The sequence below is a fragment of the Chlamydotis macqueenii genome, chromosome 1, assembly GCF_036417535.1.
Source record: "Chlamydotis macqueenii isolate bChlMac1 chromosome 1, bChlMac1.mat, whole genome shotgun sequence".
Lineage (NCBI taxonomy): Eukaryota > Metazoa > Chordata > Aves > Otidiformes > Otididae > Chlamydotis > Chlamydotis macqueenii.
In genome coordinates, this window is record NC_141556.1 from 70,899,091 (window position 1) to 70,923,728 (window position 24,638).

A 24,638-nucleotide genomic window follows, 5' to 3' on the forward strand; every position below is an offset into this window, starting at 1 on the left:
GTGCTCCTATGAATTCCATAGGAAGCAAAGGGTTGAGTCATACCAGTTCTTATTTCTGCCCAAATCACCCGGAAAATGACATAACATCTCAGCTTGCAGCACGCCCACTGGGTTCTGCTAAGGCAACACACCACCACAACCCTCTCTTGTGGTCTGTGACCGCAAGATGTAAATATACTGTCGGAGTATAGGAGGGCTATCCCAGTGATGGGTGTTGCAATTCAGACCTCCTTTATGGAAATCTTAGCTCCTGAAGAAACGTACCAGCTGTCAGGTATGCCTAATTTTGTTCACAGCCCTGCTGATCTAACCCACAACCGGATTGGAAAAGAAGGGAGTTTAACTCCCAGTCGTGTTGTTGATCTCCTGTTGCCTCACCAGTTCCTTTGCCTGTAAAAAGGGAAAGGCCACAGTGCTCAGCCTCTCCATCTGGCCTTTTGATCTTTCCCTTTGATCCATTCTGGTCCTGTAGTTCTTCATAATAGGCACTCCAGCAAAAAAGCAGCAGGAGTCCGTCTGTGTGCCGACCCCTCTACACAGAGCCCAGCTACCAGCGACCAAACGGAGTTGCGATGGTTGTGTCATAAGCAAATGGACCCCATAGGCACTATCAGTGTGAATTTGCATGCATAACAATGTGTATGTGTACACAGGAATAAATATATATACACACATACATCTTATACATATTCATAATTGTCCCTATATCTTAAATAAGATCTTCTGTCCTGTTTGTTCTAGCTCTTTCCTTCTGCCCATTTTAATTCATACGATTTCCAAAAGTTTTCATCTTTTGGGCAGAAGACTACCCATTTCACCTTTGAAAAGTGAAAACATCAACTCACACTACTTGAAGTTTGAATAGAAAATATTTTGGGCAATTTATGTGAGAAAAGTTTTCCATACACTTTCATTTTTTACTACTAAGTAACATTTCCCTACTTCAAGGCACTCAAAAATTTAAGACAAAGGATTGACTTGGGCATGGTTTTTCCCATATAATAACAATGAAATGGTGATGAAAACCAAAAACACTAATTTAATCGATATAAAGTTAAATTGAAAATCTCATAAATGTAATATTAAGCTTAATTGAAATGTTATTTTTGTGGTGAAAAATAAAATACTCATTTGTACAAGAACTTTCAATATAAATATATTAACATTTTATGCCTCTTAGAAGAGAGCTATGTATACAACACACAAGTATAAAACACTGTGTAGGGGATGAGATGTTCTGGGGCAAGAATTTAGCTTTTTTTTTTTTTTAAAGAACATAGTAATTGGAAATTAGCATATCACCATTTGAAATTATATCGAACATCATGGCTTTAGCTGTTTAACTTTTAGAGGTCTAGATAAGACCTAGGGTGAGGAACATTTTATCTTACTTTTGAGTACCTACATTTTCCCGGTGTTCATTCCTAAGTGGTGCATCCCAATGTTTTGCAAAGCATCTGTCTTGTGGGCTTTGGCTATTTGTGCAGCCCCCTTGACCACCACCTTCCCCAGCCACTGGCTGCCAGCAGCAGCTCCCTTCATGCTAGGGGAGTGAAAGTCGCTGTAATTACTGGCTGCAGGTGTAAATGCTTGCTCCCTTGCCCTGAGGGAACTGAACCATAGCCATGATTAAAGGTAGTTAGCAATCCCTAATGACTACAAACACGTGGAGCTGATAATTACAACTACTTTTCATTCCACCACCCCTGAGGACTGACCTACTGCCAGCAATAAACTTAGTGTTTTTTTTTTCTTAAGTTTTACCCTTTTCTTTTCAAAATTCATTTTAATAATTATTTTAATATTCACCTCCTTTTTTTTTTCTTTTTATTAGATTTCTCTAATCCTTCTTGACCTACTTTGCATTCATTGTGACCAATGGTGTGAGAAAGAGTGCTGTAAAGGATCAAATAGTAGCTGGAAAGTAGACAACACTGAGTAGAAAGGAAATCTGACCCAGTATGATGACTTTCTATATTCCAATTTGTGCCAGTCATATCAATTCGTACATTACTTTGATGTTATCAAACCTGTGAAACTCTAGCTAATGTTACTTTTCACATATTAAAGTCAATTACCAGCTTATATACCCTGCTGCTTGATGGCCTAAATGAACATATTCATGATATCCACAATAAGAGTCGGTTATTTGATTATAAAGCAAATTAAGATGTTCCTATCGTTAGGCCTTGAGACTGCCTTCTCTGAAAAAGAAAGATGTTCAAGTTCCATAAAATGCTTATCTATTAAGCAATTGCATTCGAATACAATCCTCTTTGAAGATACCAGTAAAAGGCAGGGCGGTTGCAGCAGAAGGATTTTTCATTCTGTGATAGAAAGACACCCCACCCCAAATTTGCAGCAAATGGCTTATGGCACTATTACCATTACTTATTTTCCCAGAGGATACGTCTGTTCAGAGAGTTTGCTGTCACCTATGTAATCTCAGTTTCTGACAGTTGCCACAGAAATACCAGTCTTTAAAACTCATTGAAATCTTTTCTCTCTGCCTTCTCAGAAAGTTAAAGGCTAATTAAGGAAATGCAAACAGGAGTTTCTTCTGAGCCTTCAATAACAACATAACAGATTGTAACATGAGGAACTGAAGAAGTGAACATGCACGTAGTCCCTCTGGCAAAGGAAAAACAAACTAAAAAACATTATGATCTCTTTGGCATTTAAAAAAATTTCCTTTCTCCCTTTCTATATTGTAACATATAAAACCCAAAATCAATAATGCAGAGCCACTGTTAAAAAACAAAAACCAAAAATAAGTACTACAAGATGCTCCAGTTAAAATATCTCTTAACTGGCTCCAGAGGGGCAGAATCATCACTCGTCCTCTTCAGCTGGAGCAATTCTGACCAAGAGGTGAGGTTTCATATACATAGTGAAGCAAAGCTCTAAAAAAAGGAGTAGAAAGGGGATTTCAAGGTTGAAACATCTGTACAGAAGACGTTTCGAGGCAGACATAAAACAATCAGTCAGGAACTTTCACACGATGTGTATTTTTGACAGAGTAGAACTCATTTCAATACGGGACTAAGGATTTGCTCTGCAAATAATTATTGTCCATGATGTCACTGTTGGGGAATTTGTTTCTTTAATGATAGATTGTGGGCTAATCCTGTATATTTGAGGACAATTGTGTACAATCTGACCCGGGAGAAGCAGGACCTTTACCATGTTCTGCAATAAGAGATTCCCGTTTTCTTGGGTATTGACTTATGCGATTTGGGGAAAACCATTTCACCTCCTTGATGGTGATGATTCCTCCCTTACATTTCCTCTCTATTCTTTCTTCTGTTAACTCTTCATGCCTGGAACTTTTTACTGGTGACTGAATAGCACAAAGACCCATTTTGTGTGGGTCCTCTGCATAGGTAAATCCTATTGCTACTACTAAATCAGAGAAAAAAAACAACAATGCCACACACTCCTTTGTCTAATTTAACTGCAGTTTAGCTAATTTGGACAGTACAAGACTTTGTTTTTCTGTCTGGAAATAAATACAGGACTGTAGTGCACAATCTGAGTTTTTAAATGTGAAAATTCTGACCAATAAATCTGTGATTTGAAAATGTGTCAGCACAAAGCAGAGAACAATATGGATATGTTGTGGGGGTTATTGCCTTAGGGTCAATTGAAAGAAGAAAATCTATGGGGCACAACAGTGGAAGAAGCAAGCAATTGCAGGTGCAAATACGCCTGGGGCTTGGCTAACTTCCATTAAAATAAAAAGTTTGATAGAGCTAATCATTTCTGTCCCTTTACATTTTAAACAGCCGCTGGCATTGCCTAAGCTTTTTAACTGTATGCTGTCAGAATCGTGGACTCAGTAGGAAGAGACATCAGGAAGGGTGACAAAGGGTAGGAGGGAGCAGAGGTGCAAACCTGCGTTACCAGGAGAAAGGGTCCAAATGAATATCCAGGGGTCTAAAATGTAACAATTACAAGTCTCCGAGTTTGCACCAGTAACAAATACCTGTCTCCCAGTATTTTCAATTTTTGTGAATGAAATGGTGAGATATACTTAATGTCGTGCCTGTCTGGGCTGAAAGGGTCAAAACGCCATCCAAGAATCCATGAGGCATATAAATGGGCTCTGACAGATGAGCAAGGCTGGATTAGTACTGCATTTTACCCCTTTCCCCCCAGCAGCCTGCCACACTTCTCTGCCTTATGTCATCAAAGAGGCCAAATGTCGCAGCCATGGGCAGGTATGTGCCCGTGCCTCAGTAGCCCCATTCATGCTGCAGTGTCTTACTGTCAGCCCACCTTCACTGGTGGCTTAAGTTGATGGGCTTTCTGTGGTGTTCTGGGGATACAGGACTGCGGGATAAAGGCAGAGGAGATTACTAGGGACAGAAAAAAATCCTGAACTGTTACAGCAAGGTCTGTCAGGGGTTGGTTTTGAAAGTCCTTATTTTCACTGACTTTCTTGCTTAAAGGGTAGGATGCTCTAAGACTACTAAAAGTCAAATTTCCTATTTTCGTGTTAATCTGATTGTGTTCAACTTTTGTATGTGAGTTCTTGCTGGGTTGCTTTGCTGCTTGTAGAAATAGATTATTTTGCAGCTCACAGGTGTGTGGGGATTAGTAATACCTAGTGGACTGAGGTCTAATTGGAGAGAGAGGTATGTGCATGCAGGAGAGAAGCCTGAAGGAAGACCATTCTTGAGTCTCTTTAAGAGAGATCAGGGGCCATGATAGTGTATCAGAGTAAGTTTTCAGCTCTAAAAATCTATATTCAAATTTCAGCTAAGGTGTTGAGTGAAAGTCAGTTTGTCATGGCTTGAGCTGGCTTCCAATTGAGTTATTCAGAGACCTTCTGCAACAGGCCATATGCTTTGACTAGCTAAAAAGATTAGCCAGGTCTGTGGCAAGCAATTGATGTAGAATGGCAGAGGGCTGCCTCCTGCTACCCTTTATTCTTCCCAGAGGTAAAATCCTATCTCTGTTGCTGTCACCAGCAGCACTTCTTTTGATTTTAGTGAGAATTAATCTGATTTATATGGGCCTTGTGTATGATCAGAGATGTGTCCAAATCAAGTCTCTGTAACTGATTTTTGGTCTGTCTGAATTAGATAACTAATTGTGAACAATAACAAAAGAAAGAGCAAATGTCAGATTTTCCAGCGCTTGGGGCTGAGGGGAGAATAAGGTGTGGATATGGGAGGAAAAATTAAATTTAAAAAGGCTTTTTTTTTTTTTTTATTTTCAGGGAGACAGCAGAAGAGGTTGCTTCTATGTGTGATGCTACAGAGTGGGCAATACTGTCTCTTTGGGGGAGGTAGAGCTGGGTGAGAAAGCAGGTGAACGAGAACAATTTGCTGTACTGGCTACTCTTATGTACTCCAACAGTGCCAAAACATGTTTGTTCCCAGTGCTCTTTGTCCATAGTAGGCCGGACACAGAAGACCCACCGAGCATATCATACAGGCTCAATTTTGTTTGATTTTCTTTTTCATAGGAGTGATAAGGAAACACAGCCGTAGCAGGTCAGAAGGTACCATCTTTTTAAATGACAGCTGCAACATTTTCTTCTTCTGTGAATTTAGCCTCAAGGATCTTATTCATTCTCTCTTTCAGATCTTTCAGATCACATCTCATCTGTTTCTGCTTTGTGTAATCAACCAATTAATAATGGCTTGAGAAGCAGGCAGGGATAATTGGCATACACATGGTAGAAAAATAATTGTGAATGTGAAAATAAATTGTATAGATTGTAATTGTTTTCCTGGCCTCTCATTCTTTTGCACGATATTAGTCCTTGCAGTACCTCAGGGAAGAATATAATATAAGATGGCCATTCTGGGTCAGACTAAAGTTGTCATCTAGCCAAGTGTCTGTATGACAGAGACTATTAAAAGGTGGTGTGGAACTGTGATAAGAAAAAATAAAGACAGAGCAATCCTTTTCCTAGTACGTCTCTAGTATCCAGCAATTAGCGTTTTTAGGCAATTCCTAAACTAGAATTGATATGTATTGCTGTTATCCTGCTTAGATATTTTATATGCTTAACTGACGCTGTTGCAAAATCCCACAATTACTACCCTCATGGATCCTGTGAGGTAGAAAAGTGGTATATTATCTCCACATTATGGATTTTGAACTGAGGAGCAGAGAGACTTGAAATGCCACTGTCTAAAAATAGATTAGAGCTGTTACAGTTCATTAGCACAATAAAAACTTTGGAACAAATTCATACCCAGCCTGTCCTTAAAAATTCAACCTCTCTATAAACTTCCTATTACGATACTACATGATGAGACAAGGGTGACTGCAGCCCTGAAATTTTATGATAGTTCTGTGTTGCTTCACTTTCCCAGTAAATGCCACCAGCCCGATCCTATGCAGTACGACTTCAATTACACAGAGTTGCTTCCAGATGACTTTGAGACTCCAAGATCAGGTACTCCCAATTAAAGAAGGAAAGGTGTCGGGACGCATAGGGATGTTCATCAGAAATTTGCAGATTGTTTAAAGAGATTTTCAGGTCATTGAAAATGTCACTAGCTCTTGACGCTGTGACATCATACTACTAAAATAAGTAACTTGTATGTTAGAAGGACTTCGGCTAGATGTCAGGACATGCCAGGACGCCTAAGCTGATAGTAGGCAATATGCAGGAGGTTTCTTTTAATCACTCAGACTACTGACCTGGCACAGTCCTGCTACTCCGTCTATGGAAAGTTTTCAATGCTCTGTCCTGCCTACTTCACTTGTGGCCCTCTCTATCACTATTATTTTAGCATCTCAAAATCACAAGTCCATTGGTCTTCATACTGCTTCCAAGACATAGTGAGTGCCTGAGCACTCTTTTCAAAATGGACAGAAAGATATAGAGTAAAGCCCATGCTGGTAGATCCAGGTGTGCGCTGCTGATACCACAACGTCAAAGCTTCAAGTGCTTCGCTCCAGGGTTAACATGTGCCCTTAGAGTAGATGGTACCAAGCTTGACTTTGAAGAGAGATGTGTGTCTTGTACTCTGCTCATTTCACAAGCTTACATCCCCATCTCCACTTGAGCTTCACAGCTTGGGAACCTTCCCTTTAGGCAGATCTTCCAGCTGGCCATACAAAACACAGCAAAGCTGATTCCTTTTTTTTTTTAAAAGGACTTTAAGTGGAAGAGCATTAAAAGGTTTATTAAAATGCTCCCAAAATAAACTGGGATAAGGCTAAAGCAGAAATTTTCCTTACTGCTACAGTCTTAGAGGTGGTATTTTATCACTTACATGATGATTGAGAGACTGTAGGAACAAATGTGAGGCTGTCATTCTAAATTAGAGACATTTGTTAGACATTTATCTTGCTTTATCTTTTTTTTTCCAATTAATATGCACTCATTGTCACAAAGCTACTGTACTCCAGAAAAGCATTTTGTACAGTGAGTACTGAAATGCTCTGCTTCAGCTTGAACAAAAAAAACCATCAAAATACTTTTATAGCGATTCCTATGTGATGATTGTTCATAGCTCATATGTTTGGTTAACTGTGTGGCATCTGGTTTGGATACCTGGACATTATACTGCAATCATGAATGGCTAATAAAGCTATGTAATAAGTATCTATAAAGCTATGTAGTAAGTATTTAGAAGTTCTTACTAACGTAACTGTAAGAGTTAAAAGGTCTATAATGTTTTTTGTTATCCTATTCATCCAGAAAGCTGGTTACAATACAAGCAGTGTGTTGGTTGCATGCCACTGATAGAAGTTTTAATGACCTTGATATAAAGAAATGCTTAAACAAATGTTACATATTGTGAATAACATATAAAGATGCTTAGAAATACTTACGGATAACATAGGATAAAAGCCAAGTTTCCTGAAAGCAAAAAAAAGGTTAAAAATCTGGTCTTTCTTTCCAGATCTGTGCATCCAGTTAGATTAATAATATACGTATGCTTTTTTTTTTCTTTGCTATAACAGTCTACTGATAGGGTTCTTCAAACCCATTATTTTATATATGTGTCTCCTCATAAAAACCACACTGTTGGGAAGAACATAAAGAAAAATAATCTCATTTATATTGCTACAAACTGTAGGCAGAAAGACTACATTTCTGCATTGGAGTTTAAAGACACTTTTGTGAAAGGAACCGCAGACTTAAATATGACAAACAAGCACAAGCTGGATCCCAGCTGGAAACAAAGACAAATCCATACATTGTACTAATGTTGCTGCTGCTTGCTCTTTTCCCTGCTAACTAGTTTATGCTTATGTATTTTATATAAAAGCAAAGTGAAAGTTTATGGTGAGATTAAAATCTTGATGTGCCTGATATCCTCATTTTGGCATCTATGGAGAGATAGCATCAGGACAAGGAAACAAATTTGTCATCTTATTATCTTTTAATTTGGATTAAAACCAATTAGTTGGCCTTCCAATGTGGCTCTTTTTTGTTATTTCTCAATGGCACAGTGTATCACATTGCTAGATGTAAATTGCTCTTGGTAAGTTTTTCAAAGTAATTTGACAACATAGTCTGATTTTGCTCTAACATAATATAGAAACTGTTTCCCAGTAGTGGGACAAAGGGAATGTGAAGAAACCATTATACAGAATTTCTTGCAAATTGCTCCTTTCTTACAATACCTATCATATTTTGCTTAACTATAGCAATCTTCCAAGGTTCAAACACTCTACTTATGTGTACTCAGTGATTACATGAACTGTATGGATTTCATACATTAGATGAGACTTTGCTTAGAATACTAATGTTATGTGCTTTACAATAATGCAGTGAATCCCAATTTGGTTTTGATTGCAATAATCTAGAGTCAAATGTGCAAACCTTTGCTAATTTAAGTTGATTTTACCTTTATCGTTTTGCATATTACATGATCTAGAGCCACACAAACAAAAGCTTGTTTGGACTTACCATGTTTTCCTTTTCAGAAAACAGAATTCTTTTTAATTAAAAACACTTTAAAAAAATCAGTACGTGTAATTGCTAACACCTGCTATGTGTTACTAACAGATGTTTCTTACTTACCTAAGGGAACTGTTATAATTACACTATAAGCTTATTGGAATGGCATTTAACCAAGATAGTTTAGGAACTTAGGTGATGACTTTGTGTTCTTTTATTCATCTTTCCTCTAAAAAACTTGAAAAAAATCCTAACCAACCAGCCCTCCTCACTCATGTCCCCAGCTCATATTCATCAAATATAGTGCACAAGGAAGCTTTGGACATTCAGCCTCTGCCTGCTCCTTGATCCATCCCTAAGCATCGAGGAGGAGTTTGCATGTGTTGCTCCAAGCGTAGCACTGGAGCCTGGCTTGGCAAGGCCCAGGATGGGGCGGTCGTGTGAGGTTTTACAAGTCGTGCCACTATTGGGGTTTGAGGAATGTAGACATGTTGCATGATATTGGACAGCCCACTTAATCTCTCTGCCAACGTATTCTTCTCTGTGAAATACCAGCAACATGGCCTGTTGGGAGGCCTAAGTCAAAGGTGTTTGCCCAGAGTTTTGAGATCTACAGATTAAAGTCGAGGTCAGTATGACTAGTTCTGAGTGTTGTCCTGTCACTAAGACCTTGGAGTCCGGAGGCAGGCTGGCCTCGTGGGTGCTGCAGAGGTCCACCGGCACGGCAGGTTGCAGGAGGTGCAGTGGTTTCCAGCATCTTCAGACCTGAATGCAGAGCAAGACACTCTGCGTTCTCCGTCTGCATCTCCATTTATGAAACTAATCACACAATTACCTGCAGGCATGTGTTAAATATGACACTGGTCTCTGCAAAATAATGGGCCAATTGCAAACAATGAATAAAGAGAGGCAGCTCCATTTATAACTGCTGTTTCAACAGAGCTGTGTTGTAATCAAAGTGATCTGAGGGTGACTCATTAATTAATTGATGTTCTTTTTTATTATGTGCTATTGAGTTAATGAGTAATTTGTGCTAGATAACTCTCTGAACACACTGATTACGTGAGATATTTTCTGGGGCTTTCATACCAATGACATGCTGAATAGGTGGAAGATGGTATTTGCTTATGTATACTCATTATTAGCAGGTTCAGGATGAATATAAATCAGCAGAAGGGCATTTTAAAAGGTATTAGATACATGCAACCCTTACTTTAAGGCTTTAAACAGATACTCTTCGGCTTTTAATGCCTTAAATAGTATTAAAATAACTTCCTTTGTAATACTTCCATCACCCACAATTGGCAGCTTCTAGAAAGGGTGCCTACACAAAAGATTTTTACTGGGAGCATGTTTGTGCTAATGGCCTATTACCTTGCACATATTGTATTTTGGTTTCCTTTTGCAAGGTACTGAAGTGAACAGTAAACAGGTTTGGTCTGCATCATTGGACTGAAGTAGGAGAAATGTATTAAGTGAATATGTAATTGGCTTTTTTTTTTTAAATCTAAAGTGGTATTTAAAAGAATAAAAACACTGTTCTTATATACAGTACACACTTTGCTTTCTGTAGTTTGAGTTGTTAAAGCTTTTGCTTTATTGAAACCACAACATCTCCAATGCCATAGGAGTTTTTTATTCATTAAACAACAAATGGCTAAATTGATAATTTAGTCTGACAACAGCAGCACAGTGGAAGCTTTCAGAAGAATCAGCTAAATGTATAAAATTATACCCAGCAATCACTACAGACCTTCATTTTTGACAAGATTTGTTCTAGGTACAGATGACTGTAAACTACCTACTGCTGAGAAAATTATAAGAAGCTGCTGTATATTACATTGAAAAAAGCCTTTAAAGCACTTTGTCTGTACAGGCGAAACCTTGCCACAGTCCCTGTTTGTTTGTTTTCCCCGCAGTTTCCCTTCTCACTGACCACTTTTCAATCTATCTTCCTCAAGTCATTTTATATGTAGGCAATTAGGAACATTTGAGGAGTTGCTGGAGGATTTTTCTTTATTTACATTACATGAACATAAATTTAAGCGTTTTGGGAGAGTAGGAAGAGGCAAGAGGGTGTGCTTAAAAAAAAAACAACCCAAAAAATATGTTAAGCAAGATAAAGATACAATTATGAAACAGATCAACTTTTAGCCCTGGTCACTGCTTCTGCAGAATCCAGGCTGTCTTGATTCACCCCCAGCCACGGCAAATAACAGACACTGCAGGTTACGGTTGGCAGAGGAGCTTTCTACAGTTGAAAGTCAAGGTTTGATAATTTGTACTTTTCTGCGTGGCTTGAAAAACAGCAACCCAAGAATAACAGATTTAAAAAATTATTGTTATTAATTTTGTCTGGTTAGAGATTTGTACAGATAGAGATAAAATACCCTAAAGATAGGAGATGCAAGTGGAAGCATTTCTGCCTGGCAAATGAGCATAGACTGAGCAACGGTCACTAGCAGAACATTTTGCTGTATGCAGACAGAGTATGTTGACACACACAGTGATGGGGAAGGAAACTTAAGGTAGGTATCTAAAAGCAACCCAAAGGAATGGTCTAGGGCTCCATCAAAAAGATCAATAAAGCGGCCTGGCAGATAATCTGTCTTCAGTATTGTCTTACAGTATTATACTTTGGTGAAGTTGTAAATGTTTCCATTAAATATTTTAACTCTCAGTTATTATTGTAACAGCTGAGCAAGATTGAAGTTTGAAATACAGGAAAATGTGCAATCAATCTCTAACCTACCTCACATCTAAGTTTACATTGTCTCCTCTGCATACAAATTTTAGATATGTATGTGAATAAGATATATGAGCTAAAAGTGCTCAAAGTAATGCTTTACCATTGCAGCACTTCAAACAAGTGTATCAACATTTTTTTATCTTTACATCAATTAAGGTGGATAGAATGGTGAGACTATTTTTATTCCACAGCAGGACCACCCCCCTTTTCCCTGTTTCGAGCATCTATTACAAAACACACACATGCACATATGAGTAACATGGCATGTAACCATAAGCCACTCTTTTCCCGTTCCACTCTCTTCATTTACCCCATAGAGAGCTGAGCAGTGGCACTTTGTGTGAATAAGAGAGTACTTCAGCATTTACAGCATTGTTAGTGTGTAGATGCCTTCATCCCCAACAGACCCTTCCACCAGCTTAGTTGGTTTTGGTGCTCTCCTGCCTCAGATCTGTGGCTACCTGCTGCACATACGAATGCTCTGCTTCTCCCAGGATGTCCTAATGCTACTAGTAACATTTACATGCATAGCTCTTGGTTTGCTGAAGAGACAAAAATGCTTTACAAAAGCAGTGTATGCATAGCCCCATTTAGCAGACAGGGGCAACTGAGGCACAGAGAAGTTGAGTGACTTGCCCAAGCTTACAAGCAAGTCAAAGACAAAACCAAGGTCCCTTCTTTACTGTTTCCTAGCCTTATTTCTGATCCAAGGATTTCTATCCAGTCTGTAGTTTACTAGTGGAAAGCAGAAGAGAGGTCTTTCTGTCTTCTAACTAAAAGACATAACAGAGGCTGAAGGAGAAAATTGAAATTGGAACCAAAAAAAAAGATATTATGATTCCTCCCTTTCTGGCCATCCTCACCTTAATGGAAAGGACAACTTGTTTATTGCACTTGAAGTAGATCTGGAAGAGCCTAATAGTACCTCTGACATTAACTGCATCGTTATCCCAGTGACATTAAGGGACTGTGGAAGGGACTGGAAGAGAGATTTGTGCTCAAGGTTAGGAAGGAAGAGTCTCCACAAAATAGGGCTACATTTCATTTGGAAAACTATGTGGAGCTATTTCTTCAAATTAGCAAGAACAGCCTGAGGAGTCATTGCATTTCCTACTGGTCCTGTATGAGTCAAAGTCAAGTTTTGTGAGCCATGCTTATTTTTAAAAGGGTTCACAGCCAGAAACAAAAACCACACCGTAACAACAGTCATTAGAACTAAATACCCATTTCTAAGTGAAGCCACTGTGCAGTGTACTCCAAACCATACACTAGAGGAATTACCCCACTGCATTACAAAGCTTCTTTCCCCATCCCCAGGAAAAACATGTTGAAACTGCACAACAGGACAGAAGGACAGCACTGAACTTGAGCAGAGGTGAGGGTTCTTAGTCTAAATAAAAACAAGAGCTGAGCTTCATAGCAACATAGGGTATAGTGGGTTTCTTTTCTTTTCTTTTCTTTTTTTTTTCTTAATTTTTTTTTTAAATGCAGACTGTTTTCTGGGTGGGCTAGGTTACAGTGGCAAAGAGAAAAGAATTAAATATGCATTTAAGAACTTTTTAAACATTCATCCTGCTTTCCTTTGCCAAACACCTGTAAGCTCTGTCAGGGGCATGAGCACTTAGGAACATCCTGCTGATGCAATAGCTTCATGGCTTTAAAAACAGAGGTCCACCTCGCCTAGAAAACGGACTGATTGCCAACACTAGCTGTCAGCGGTGACTCCACCTCTGTCAAAAGGATTTTAATTGCCAGTATTGATGGGACAAACCTGTTGTTGTCATGGACAGCAAAGTACCTGTGCAGTCTCCTGTAGTAGCTCTCACTTTCTGTATTTCTGGTATTTCAAAGTTTTGTCCCATCCACATCAGCATTTAAATCACCTTCAGTGTTCACTGAGGTGGGTAACGAGTAACCAGTCACTCTCCCAGTGTCAGCTCGGGGTCGTTTCCTTACTGTAAATAGACCCCTCAGAGGGGGCTGTTTATAGTGCCTTCTACTTTCACTTTTTTCCAGGGTTTGTTGAGAAGACAGCCCCAGAAAACTTTAGGGTTAAGCCCTGATTAAAAAAAAAAAAAAAGAGAAAGGAAAGAGAGAGAGAAAGACTTCTCAAATTTTAAGAAATTTTTAAAATGTATATAAACAGAAGTCCTCTCCCTTTTCTCCTCCCCCCAAATTAAATGATCTCAGAAAAATAACATATATATTTTTATATATATATATATAAAATAAGATACCCAGAGGCACTGATTTGCATTAGGGCTTAATTTCCAGCTAAATTAAAAATCAAATCCAGGCATTTTGAATGCCTACGGGGCACAAAAGCAGCACCCAAAATCATTAACTTTCGCACCTTTCATAATATATCCCAAACCGGTCAAATTTGTTTTTCAAAATTTTGTAGTATAACAAAAGTGCTCTTTGAGGAAAATCTATGCAATTAAACAGCAGATGCTTAACCCCTGAAAAATAGAGGCTTATAACAGAAGTGCAGATAGACCCTTAACCACAGCATCATTAGCAGCAGGTGCTGCTAGAGTTATTAGTTTTCTAAATAGTTTTAATGTAAACAGTATTCTTAAGCTCTAAGTGTAGCATAATGGTTGGGATTTGCTCTTTAATTCTTTTTACTAGAAAGATACAGCTCATTTAAAATAGCTGGTAGATACAGAAAGCATAAATATACAGTTAAGTTTAGACACTGATTGTACTAAATGCAACAATACAAAGAAGCAAACAGGAACACAAATGGTAACACAATAAAACTGTATTACATTTGTGCTTCAAATATTACAATACATTATATACAGTAGTCCAAAATAAACATCTCATGCCAAATGACACAAAAAGAAACAAAAAACCCAAACAAACCAAAAACCCCAAGAGCAAGCAAAAAGAATCCAGCTGTATGTACAGTACCTTTTTTAATTAACATTCAACTCTGAACTGGAGCAATTTTCACTACATACAGATGCAGTCCGCCTTTTATTTCACGCAACCATTCTGCCTCCCTATATCTATGCTATTCAGTAGGTTCCTGTGTAATTTCTTATATACATGTTGAGCAAAAAAGATAAAAGAACATAGTGCTTTGTATTCTTAATGGTGTGGCGTCAGATCAGCGAACCTGGGGTGCATAACCTTCTTTCATTAAACCCTCCTCATAGTCCGTCTGGCACAGAATCATGTTGTTCTTCAGGAAAAACTTGTCTCCAACGCAAAATCTGAAATTACAATAACAAAAGGGGGGGAAAAAAAAGGTAGTTTCAGGATAAAAGATGTGATACGATCTTACACATAAGGATTGTACAACAAGTGTTCACGATTTTGTTCTACCGACTGCACGGCTCACACCTCTGCTGTCTGTTGCAACGCACGCAGATGTGTGCACGTCTGTGAAAGCCCAGCAGAGGAATTGCTCTGGTATCAGAATTAATCCTGTGCTTTCAACAAAATCTACTGCATTCAAGCGTTTTTCCTTCCCCAGCCAAAGACTTCATTCAAAGCCCACCAAAGACCGTAGGAGTCTTGGATCAGGTCACTATCACACAGAAAAAACCAGAATAAATATCTCAGGCTACTGAGTTGAGTGAAAAGTAAATGTCCTGCTTCCACACAAATCAGAAGGAAAACGAAGTGATCACGTGCAGTAGGAAACTCATCTGCGATACGTTACATTTGTCTTGTGCAGGCATTCCGGTAAGAATTTCTTGTTATATTCCAGCTGGATATTTTACTAGAATTGATTTAAACTGGCGGTTCTGAGAACCTTTCCTAGCAGACACACAATTTTACATATATTGTGGTGCCAACTGGAGATACACAGGCAGGTACACAGAGAAATCTTTTTTTTTTTCCCTTGTAGGAGCTGATTTAGCTACTCAGCTAGCTACTTTCTCTCTTACTGTATCTGTACACCTGAGTATACCTACCTTGTTATACTATTAGGTGCATCAGAACAATCTGATTGCTACAAAATGCTACTGAAATATTTCATTTGATTTTTCTCTGATGAGTAGGAAAATCACGTAATGTTAATGCTCCTGGCTGGCTTCACCCTTTGAGTAAAGGCGGATTTCTCAGCTAAGCTGTACGCTTGAATATAAGAAGGCTCTTCAATGACACCCCCCTCAACCCGTCCCCCCGACAAAGCCAATCTTCTTGAAGATGCTTAGGGAGCAAGTGAATAGGGCCAATGCCTAGAAAAAAGAGTTTCCCTAGTGACTGCCTTGGCAGGGTTACGTGCTTTTGTTTATAGTGAACTCTCCAGCTCTAAAATATATTGGGAGGCACTGCTTACATTATTCCAATTAAAATGAAAGAAAGCAACCCAAATGAACCCCTTAACACTGATGTGAATAAATGAAACCAGTTTCCACCAGCTAATTATGGATCTCACCACATCAAGTATTGTTTAATGTGTAACGGATTATAATATCCTTTTTTGTATAATTTCCAAACGGTGACATCTTGGACACAATTAGGGTCAGATATAAATGCTTGTGTTGTTTACGGTAGATTTAACAACGGAGTAGCTATGGGAATAGCTGTATATGTGTTTAATTGTAACAATTTAACCTTCAAATAGTGGTGCCTGCTGTAGTTGACCCAGTAAAACTACGTAAACGACACAGGTTGACCTGCCTGACCCCTGATAGTGGTCTCTCTTTATCAGACAGTCAATTTCTAATGATGTTCAAGCAGAAATCTTGGTGAATTGTCACAGATTAAATTACGTATTGAAAGCAGTCCTTTAATGTTTTGTGAAGTTGGAGGTTTAAATGCGTAGCAGTTGGACTGATTTACATTTGTGAAGATTGGAATGCTAGACAAACAGTGAACCCATTTATTTTCCAACTGGGTAGCTTTGGAAATTTATCCTTATGCTAGCTAAATAGATAGAGGGAAAATAGTGTAATAAAAAAGTGGATTGAAAAGAATTAGCTCTGCTCTTAAAGGAAAATTGGTTTGTTTATTTGTGGACTATTTTTTTTTTCTGTAGGATTACTGCCTGCTGCTGATGATGATTGAAAATAGAGATTATGGAATGATCCCCAAATCTTTAAGTTGTTTACGGTCAAGACTCTTTTATAGAATTTACCGGTTCCTGCTATCCTTCTCACCCCAATCCTCGTATATTAGGCTGCTAACAACAGGTAAGTATTTTGAGTAGGGGTATTGAAATGTAGAATTCTAGAAACAAACAAGTTATTTGGTGTTTTCTCTAGTTTCCATCCCTTGTATTTTTGTCCGTTGACAGCAACGCTGACAAAAATTCCTTTGTGCATCTTACCAGATTAGGTAAAAGAGTCTTAACTAGTGCTAATACGCAAGTGTTTTTCCCAAAAAATGTTTTTCCTAAAGAAGTCACATTTAAATAAATTGATAGATTAAAAAAAAACCCAGTTGTTCTTAGTTTCTCTTAAAGGAACATATGGATTAATGTGGACTAAAGCAGAGGAAGTGATACTGTGACAAATCAGTCACTCCATCACGGTCAGCCCAAGGATTACTGATAGGGACTGAGCGGGAGACGTCTGCCCACCACATCAGAGGGTTATTGCACAGCGGGCCGGCTCTCCCCATGTGTCAGGCACCAGTGAGAGACACAAACACCTCCGCTCGTGCAGCAGAAATCACCAACTCTGAACTGTGAATGCTATTCAGCTATGTATTCTTTTGTGTTCCAGCATAATACAAAGCTTAGCAGACTAATTTTCAAAAAATATCTAGTAAATGAAAAATACGCCGCTGAAGTACAATTCACTTGCAGAGCAACACTTTTCACACGTGACTTCTTGCAACACTGCTTGCATCAAAATCCTGGCTGAAGGATCTTGTTTCTCAGCCCTCAGAGAAGTGCCGTGGTTTGAATTAAACTATACCAGCTACACGAGGGAGTCAGGATGCCTTTCCCAATAAAAAGTGTCAAGGCCTTTTGCTTTTGCTATGTTAATATGTCGAGCCAGAAATGCTCTACCTATGTCTACATGGCATTTGACAGCTTTATGCATGAGTGGCTTTAAACATACACAGTCCCACAAATCATTTACCTTCCAAGTGTACAACTGTCTAGCGAAGAGGCTGCCAGCAGCCTGTCTAGGTGTGCTTGCCTGTGTGATAACCTGTGGGGTGAGGGTCTGTCTGCATGGTAAGACACTCTCTGTGTTCATCTGGGGCTGCGTTTGCACACTGGGGGTGATCCTCTGTGCCTTGGGGGAAACCTGTTACTTGTGATACTCACGGGCCAAATTCTGCAACTGTTTTCATATTGTGCAAGTTCACACAGACACATTGGCAAAGACTGACTGTAAGGCTTGCATGTGCCCCTGGGTATTAAATGTGTGAATTATGCACTCATTAGGTGACAAAGAGGTAAGCACCAGGTGAAAAGTATATAAACACGGCATGCTAGCTCCCCAGTACAATGAGACAAGGCAAGCAGATGGATGAAGTATGACAAATTCTGTCCATCCCCACTTTCAGCCTTAGTTGACTCTCAAAGCAGATTTAGCATCTTCTGAAGTCAAAGAGCTAAATCTCGCAGCTCAGTAAAGGATACTCACAAACTCCAGGATTTAAACCTGGCTTGGCTTTAAAATGGAAAGGTATATTCAAACCTAGCCTTCCACCTCTGGCAAGTGTTGGGGTCCTTTTTTATGGAATTGTCACAGAATGTAAATCAGGGCACAATTTGTGCACGTATATCAAATGGAATCAAGAAGCACATTGAGATGCCACTGGGTTAGCTGTATGTAATGAGATAAGACGCTGCCTGCTTCTAGCAGGCAGATGGTAGTCTTCAGCCTTCCCTAAAACCCTCACCCAATTTATTGAATAGGCATGCAAGATGAACGGGAAAAAATATACAATAGGCTGCATTAACATGCCAGATTGGACTTACCGCCATAAATTGATAATACTACTTTTGACACTACTGTGACATTAGTAGAACGACCATTATAATTAACCTACATCCTAGAACTCCTGTCGTATTTTACAATGGCAAAATGAATGCCATTTATATTACAAAATGACCTCTGTTATCACCTTGTTTGGAAGGGGAAGGTGTGCCTAGACTAAACACAAGAAGTATAAAACTTCCGTTTTCAGAAACAGCTATTTTGGAGATCTCACTGCTGTCTGCCATCTTTTCTGATGTACAGGACGTGTGTCAAGGTACTGAAGACTTTTTAAGAAAGCGAGAGAAATATTGCTGTGAACAAAGATGGCTGTGTGTGAAGTGCGTTCTCTGGTAATATCAGATCCTTGTTTCTGTAGAAACAAAATCTGGAAGCATTTAATTGATTTCCTCTAGGATAAAGAAAGCTCAGACTTACCACACCCATACCCTTCCCCTCTGCTCTGTGCAATCAGTGATGTAACTTGTTCTCTGTTTTTCCTCCTTTCTTATTTTTTTAAAGCTCCTTTGAGTTTTCAGTATAACTCTAATTAATGTTAAGCTATATGCATCACTAAGAAAATAAAGCCACTCTTTTACATCACAGTTCATCAGTCCACACCTATGGTTTACTAATTCTAGGGTCCTGTCAAAATGCCCGTCCATCATCAGAGGCTGGAAAGTGGGAGCTGTGCCTGGGTTTGTACATTTTTACCAGTACACACAGAATCATAGTTCAGCTTATAACTACACACCTCAACTTGGTGTGCTTTTCATTTGCTACTTTTTTAAAAGCAGGTACAGAAAATGTATTAATTTTTATTCTAAATTTAGAGAGACTCAATGAAAATAAGCAGTATTCAAGGCTTCACAATTTATAAAACGACCACTCATGCAAAAACCTAAAGTTGGTGTTTGAAATAAGGATGTCCCTGGCATTGCAGTCCCTCTCCCCTGCTTGACAGAGAACAAACGCAGCGTTGTGTGGGCATTTTACAGCTTATACTGGAGGTAAAGTGTTTATAGCTACATCAGGATAACGATTTGAATGAGCATGTAACCATTTTCAGTCCCATTCCCATTAAAATAAAGGCTGTTTCGGGTAGAGGGGTAGAACAGTTGATTTAAACACCCCTCAGTGATAGCAGATGGGGGTTTTAAACCATACCCTGAGTTGACTTCAGATGGCAGAGAGAAAAATATCACAGAAATACGGAACAAACTGCTAAAGCAGCCGACAGAGAGTGAAAGGGAGGACACAGAAACTCCAGAAAGTGGGAAAGCCAAAGGCAGACTGAGATCATTGCTGTAGTCAAAAGTGTCAAGCAAAGATAGAGCTGAGCCCACTTGCAAGATTTTCCACTCCATTTTGCTAGTCACACACATGCAACCTGACAAAGTGTGAAAGGCTGTGTCTGTTTACAAGTTTATTTTTCCAGTGGTTTCTATTTTTTTCCCCTTTAGATTTTCTGCAGAAATCAACTATATTGGGGCTACTGCCAATGTGAGGTGAAGTGCTTCTGAGGAGAAGTTTAACATGTTTACAGAGAAGAAAGGGGAGCACTCACACCATTAAGATGACTGTCACTAAGGTCTGAGGGTATTTAGGAGACTGAAAAACTTCAAATTAGGAGTAAGCTGGACAGAGACATGAAAGATAAGGGGATGCTAAAACCTTTAGGCTAGGAGCAAAGCTTAATATTCACAAAATCCCTACAGCTTTAAGCATCAACATCAAGAAAAAATGGGGAAAACATGCCAAAAACTGGCTGGATGGAGCAATTAGATCCTAGAGCTGAACAGCTTTATGAAAGGGAAAATATGAGACAGTGCATATTTGACACCAGGGGACCAGGCTCTGTGGCTCAGGAGATCTCTTTCAGTCCTGTCTGTGTCTACAGTCCTGTCTACAGTCTGTCTTCCTAGAATACAGTGTGTGAGACAATGTGCTTTTCTTCTGACTCTGAAAATCTAGCCTTCAGGAGGCCAATAAAAGGGCACAGGTACATTATGAGTTAGCTCAGAGAAGGAGTTTATAGCCTGAAAAAAAGTCCCTTGAAATCAAGGGGGACTAACTTCCATCCACACTGAGACTTCAGCTGGATGGTGAGTGGAAGATACTCAAAAATAATAAAGCAAAGAGCAAAGTTGTACATAAAAGCAGAAAAATCACCGAATCTTTCACAAAAAGCACTAGGCAAAAATGGGCAGGCCTCTCTCTCACTGGGCCAGGATCAACTATTTAAAGGGCAGGAATACGAGGGTCATGCAACAGCGAGCTCAAAGAAGGGCCTGCCCCAAGGATTGGTGTGATGCGAGTCAATATAATTATTAGCTAGCTTGGAAGGCAGAAGGGACTGGAAGGTGCAACCAGGCACAAAACATCAGAAGAAATTCAGTGTTAGCAATGAAAAAGTAATGCAAACTGAAGAAATGCTTTAGTCTACTCATGAGCATTGCATATATTCTGTAAGGAAAAAACCTAAACGGAAGACGATAACTGAAAATCTGAAATACTGAACCAAATGGAGAGCATTATATACTCTGCAGTAGCACACCAGCTATGCTGTACTTGTATCAGTATAAAGAATGACCCAAAGGCTTTAAAATTTAGCAGGGAAAGAGAATGTGAAGGTGGAGAATAAGGTCAAACATACACATCTTGCAATAGCTGGTGAGCCTTGCTACCTCTGTTGGTGATTTTTGATATCTCTGGTGTGGCTGTACATAAAAATATTCTCTTCAATAAATAAATTCCACATTAGGGATAGTGGCTGGAATGAAAGGGAAGAGCAGGTCTAAAAAAGCTCAAGAACATTATTTTGCATCCAAGGGGCAGCACGGGATAAAGGAAGAAAATTAAACTGCCACCTTACAAACTCATCCTCACGCGGAATCTGCTGTTTGGTTTTGATTAGGTTAACTAGAGGAAGAAAGAAAGATCCTGAGAAGGGCAACAGAAATTATTAGTGGCACAGTGACTGACAAGATTATTCAGTTTAAAAGAAAAGAAAAAGAGGTTTCGTAGCAGATACAAAAAACCTCCAAAAGTGTTGATGGGTCAGGTGTCTAATATTTCTATTTTTCATTGTTATACAAGTAATGAAAAACAAAAGATTTAAAGCCACTTACTAATGAGAGAATGTAGTCAGTGGGATGCTTTGCCATAGGAACCACAGAAGAGCTAAGCTGGAGCATCCATGAAATAGGATTTATGATAAAAAACAACAAAATTAATTCTTTGGAGTGCCACTAACCCCAAATTGTGAGGAAGAAAGGTACCCTACAGGCAGTCTGTTTTATAAGGCTCCTCGAGAGCTACTGCAATATAATCAGGATTAGGGCCACTTTTGAGAATTTCTGAAATTCTCTGAAACTTCTGGAACTACTCCCTGTTTTAACTAGATAAACTAGACACTATTTCAGGTAAATAAATTCTTTTGTTCCTAGCCTAAGACTCCAGTACGACTACTTCAGCAACTCTTTGCCCAAACTACTTGCAAAGTAAAAAACTAGATTGAAGGCTCAGGAATGACAAGTCTAAGAATTATTAAATATCCCAGGAAAGCTCCCTTTCAGAAACACCTAACAGCACTTTTCCAGGGGGATCAGTGGCCTAAGGGCACAGTACAATGTATATTACCGCAAAGTGAAATTGTTCATACTTGTAATGGTAAAAAAGGAATATTAAAAATAATCACAACAGCTTCACTTTTTGCGGGGGGGGGGGGGGGGGGGGGAAGAAAGTTCACTTCCTCAGATTCAAGAGTGCTAACTATGATGAAAATCTTTCAATCTTTCGCACTCAGGGTAACAAACATTGTCTGCTTTGCTTGACTGATGAAGATTAGCTGACTTCTTGCATTAAAGAAGTTCGTCTTGTATGGGCTGAAGTGACAAGACAATAACTAAGTGCTAATTGTGCATAACCAACACTAAAGATATGCAGTCCCATTATGGCATGTAATAAATGAAGCGGACAACAGAAATATATTAGGCACTTTAATAATGATACTAGAACCACAGTTTGAAAAAAAACAAGGATGTGAAGGGTTTAAGAAACGAAACCTAGGAGCGTGCATGTGTCTTACTTAAGTGGGTACTACCAGAGGCTCTGCCTGCCTTACTGAGAATATAGCCTCTTAGTTCTGTGGCAAGGCAAAATTGATACAGGACTTTAAATAGCATTAGAACCTATAATTACTTTGCATTATTATATAGTTTAAGCAGTGGTTATTACTTGCCTGGTATTTTAATTTCCCATGCAACATGATGAAAAAGGTCAATTTGGCTTTTTTTTAAAGAGCGTAGTTGTAGTGTGCTACACTTATTAGCAGCTGTACATTTTATGGTTCTTTAGGGATGTTTGATTTTTAAATGACTACAGTGTTACAAAATAATACACTGTAGGACAAGGTGAGTTAGCAAAGCTTACTTAGAGCTGTATCTAACTTTGGTGTGCTAGACTATTATTGTCTTAATTTTTTGTTACTTCCCTAGAAATGTACATCTCGTGTTTCTTCCAACCTGAAAATGAAAAAAAATATGAACGCTATAAAACTCTAAATAGGATCATGAAATAACTGAAAAAACATAATAAGTACATTAAGGAGCGGACATAATTGGTTCTCCTGTTTCCTAGACCTCATAGAAATCACTGGCAAAGCTGCTAGCAGCTCTAGTGGAGTCAAAAATGGAGCTCTTGGTGAAATCTGTGACAGGATTTGGCCACCACCCTGAATGCAGTAGCTATAAGTTCAGCTGTATTTGCTTCTGAAAAATTAAGTTGTTAAAATTTTACCATTTTTGACATTCGTTCTGCAACTGTACCATATGGGTGAACAAAGTGTCAGGTTTGGATCCTTGGGATTTTTATAACCTACAGTTAAGACAGGGAAAAAAAAATACAGCATAAGAAGGCCAATGCTGCTACAGAGAAAATGGTGGGAACAACATCTTTTAAATTGAAATTATTACAGTTCTGGCAACAGTAAGAAACAACATGTACTTTAAGAGAAATGCATGTGATAAAAATTAAGAATTCAAGTTAAATTAATGTAATCACAACAAATGGTATTGCTATGCTCTTCTGTAGAAAACGATCTCAAAGTCCTTTATACATACTAATTAATTAAACTTGACAGACTTTTGAAGGAGAGGAAGTAACATTATTCTTGTTTCTTGATGCAGGATTAGAGGCACAAAAAGTTTTCTGGCCAAGGTCATGAAAGATGTTCTGTATCAGTCCCAGGAAAAGTACCCGGGTCTTACTCACAATCTTGCGTTTCCACTGATGGTAGATGTTTCCTCTTTGCTTGAATGTATGCCCACACCGGTGCCTAATTAGTACTTAGCTTATGGAACAGACTCAAGAAATTCTCTTACCTCTGATTACAAAGCTGACATGCGAAACAGTCCAGGTGATAAACATTGTCCTTAGCTCTCATGACCATCTCAAAAGCAGGTATGAGCTTACTGCAGGCAGCACAGTTTCCTGTAACGCCAAATAACCTGGAGATACAGAAAGAAATATATTCCTGAAGATGCTTAACTGAAAGAAAATGACACATTCTTTTTTTTTTATATATATATATATTTTTTTTTTTTTTCCCCCAGCAGTTGCCTGGCCTTTGATTGACTTCCCAGCACATCTCCCTTTGGAAAGGCTGGTCTTCAGTGGTACAAACCTGCCCAATTGACAATAAAAAGGCACAGTCCTTTTTGCCAGAGAGAGAGCCTTATGAAGCAGTGACAGACTAATATTGCACCTATTGTGATGTTATTTTTTTTTTTACTGCAGGTACTGACCTTTCTTGATAAAAGCAACATCTTGTTAAACTAAACAAAGAAACAGTAAACACATTAGGGCTGTTACATAACTGTGCAGACAGAGGTCAAGCTGTTTGCATAGGCGGGAAGAGTCTTCCACTTGGATTCTGCGGAGGAGAGGAGAGCCACATAACCTTGGCTTTTGGTGCTATTTATTATTAAAGCACACTTTAGCTAGAAAAGAAATAACACTTGAAAAAGCCAATATTCTTCGCATTTTTGACATCTAGTGCTAAAAGCTTTACCACTATTATTAAAAGAACATTTTATGAACAAGTCAT

At 38.8% G+C, this 24,638-nt stretch overlaps 1 protein-coding gene across 7 annotated transcripts in view; it reads right to left on the reverse strand.

Annotated features, from left to right (window-relative positions):
* Positions 1–10,876: 10,876 nt before the first annotated feature.
* The window catches only part of LMO3 (LIM domain only 3), a 63,186-nt gene continuing 49,424 nt past the window's right edge, over positions 10,877–24,638 (reverse strand). For all 7 annotated transcript variants that reach the window (XM_086756195.1, XM_086756153.1, XM_086756167.1 and 4 more), the window contains 2 exons: positions 23,914–24,039; positions 10,877–14,851 (listed from right to left, as the gene is read on the reverse strand). In XM_086756195.1, coding sequence (XP_086612321.1) covers positions 14,746–14,851; positions 23,914–24,039 — 232 coding nt within the window. In that variant the 3' untranslated portion in view covers positions 10,877–14,745. The remainder of the gene's footprint in view (positions 14,852–23,913; positions 24,040–24,638) is intronic.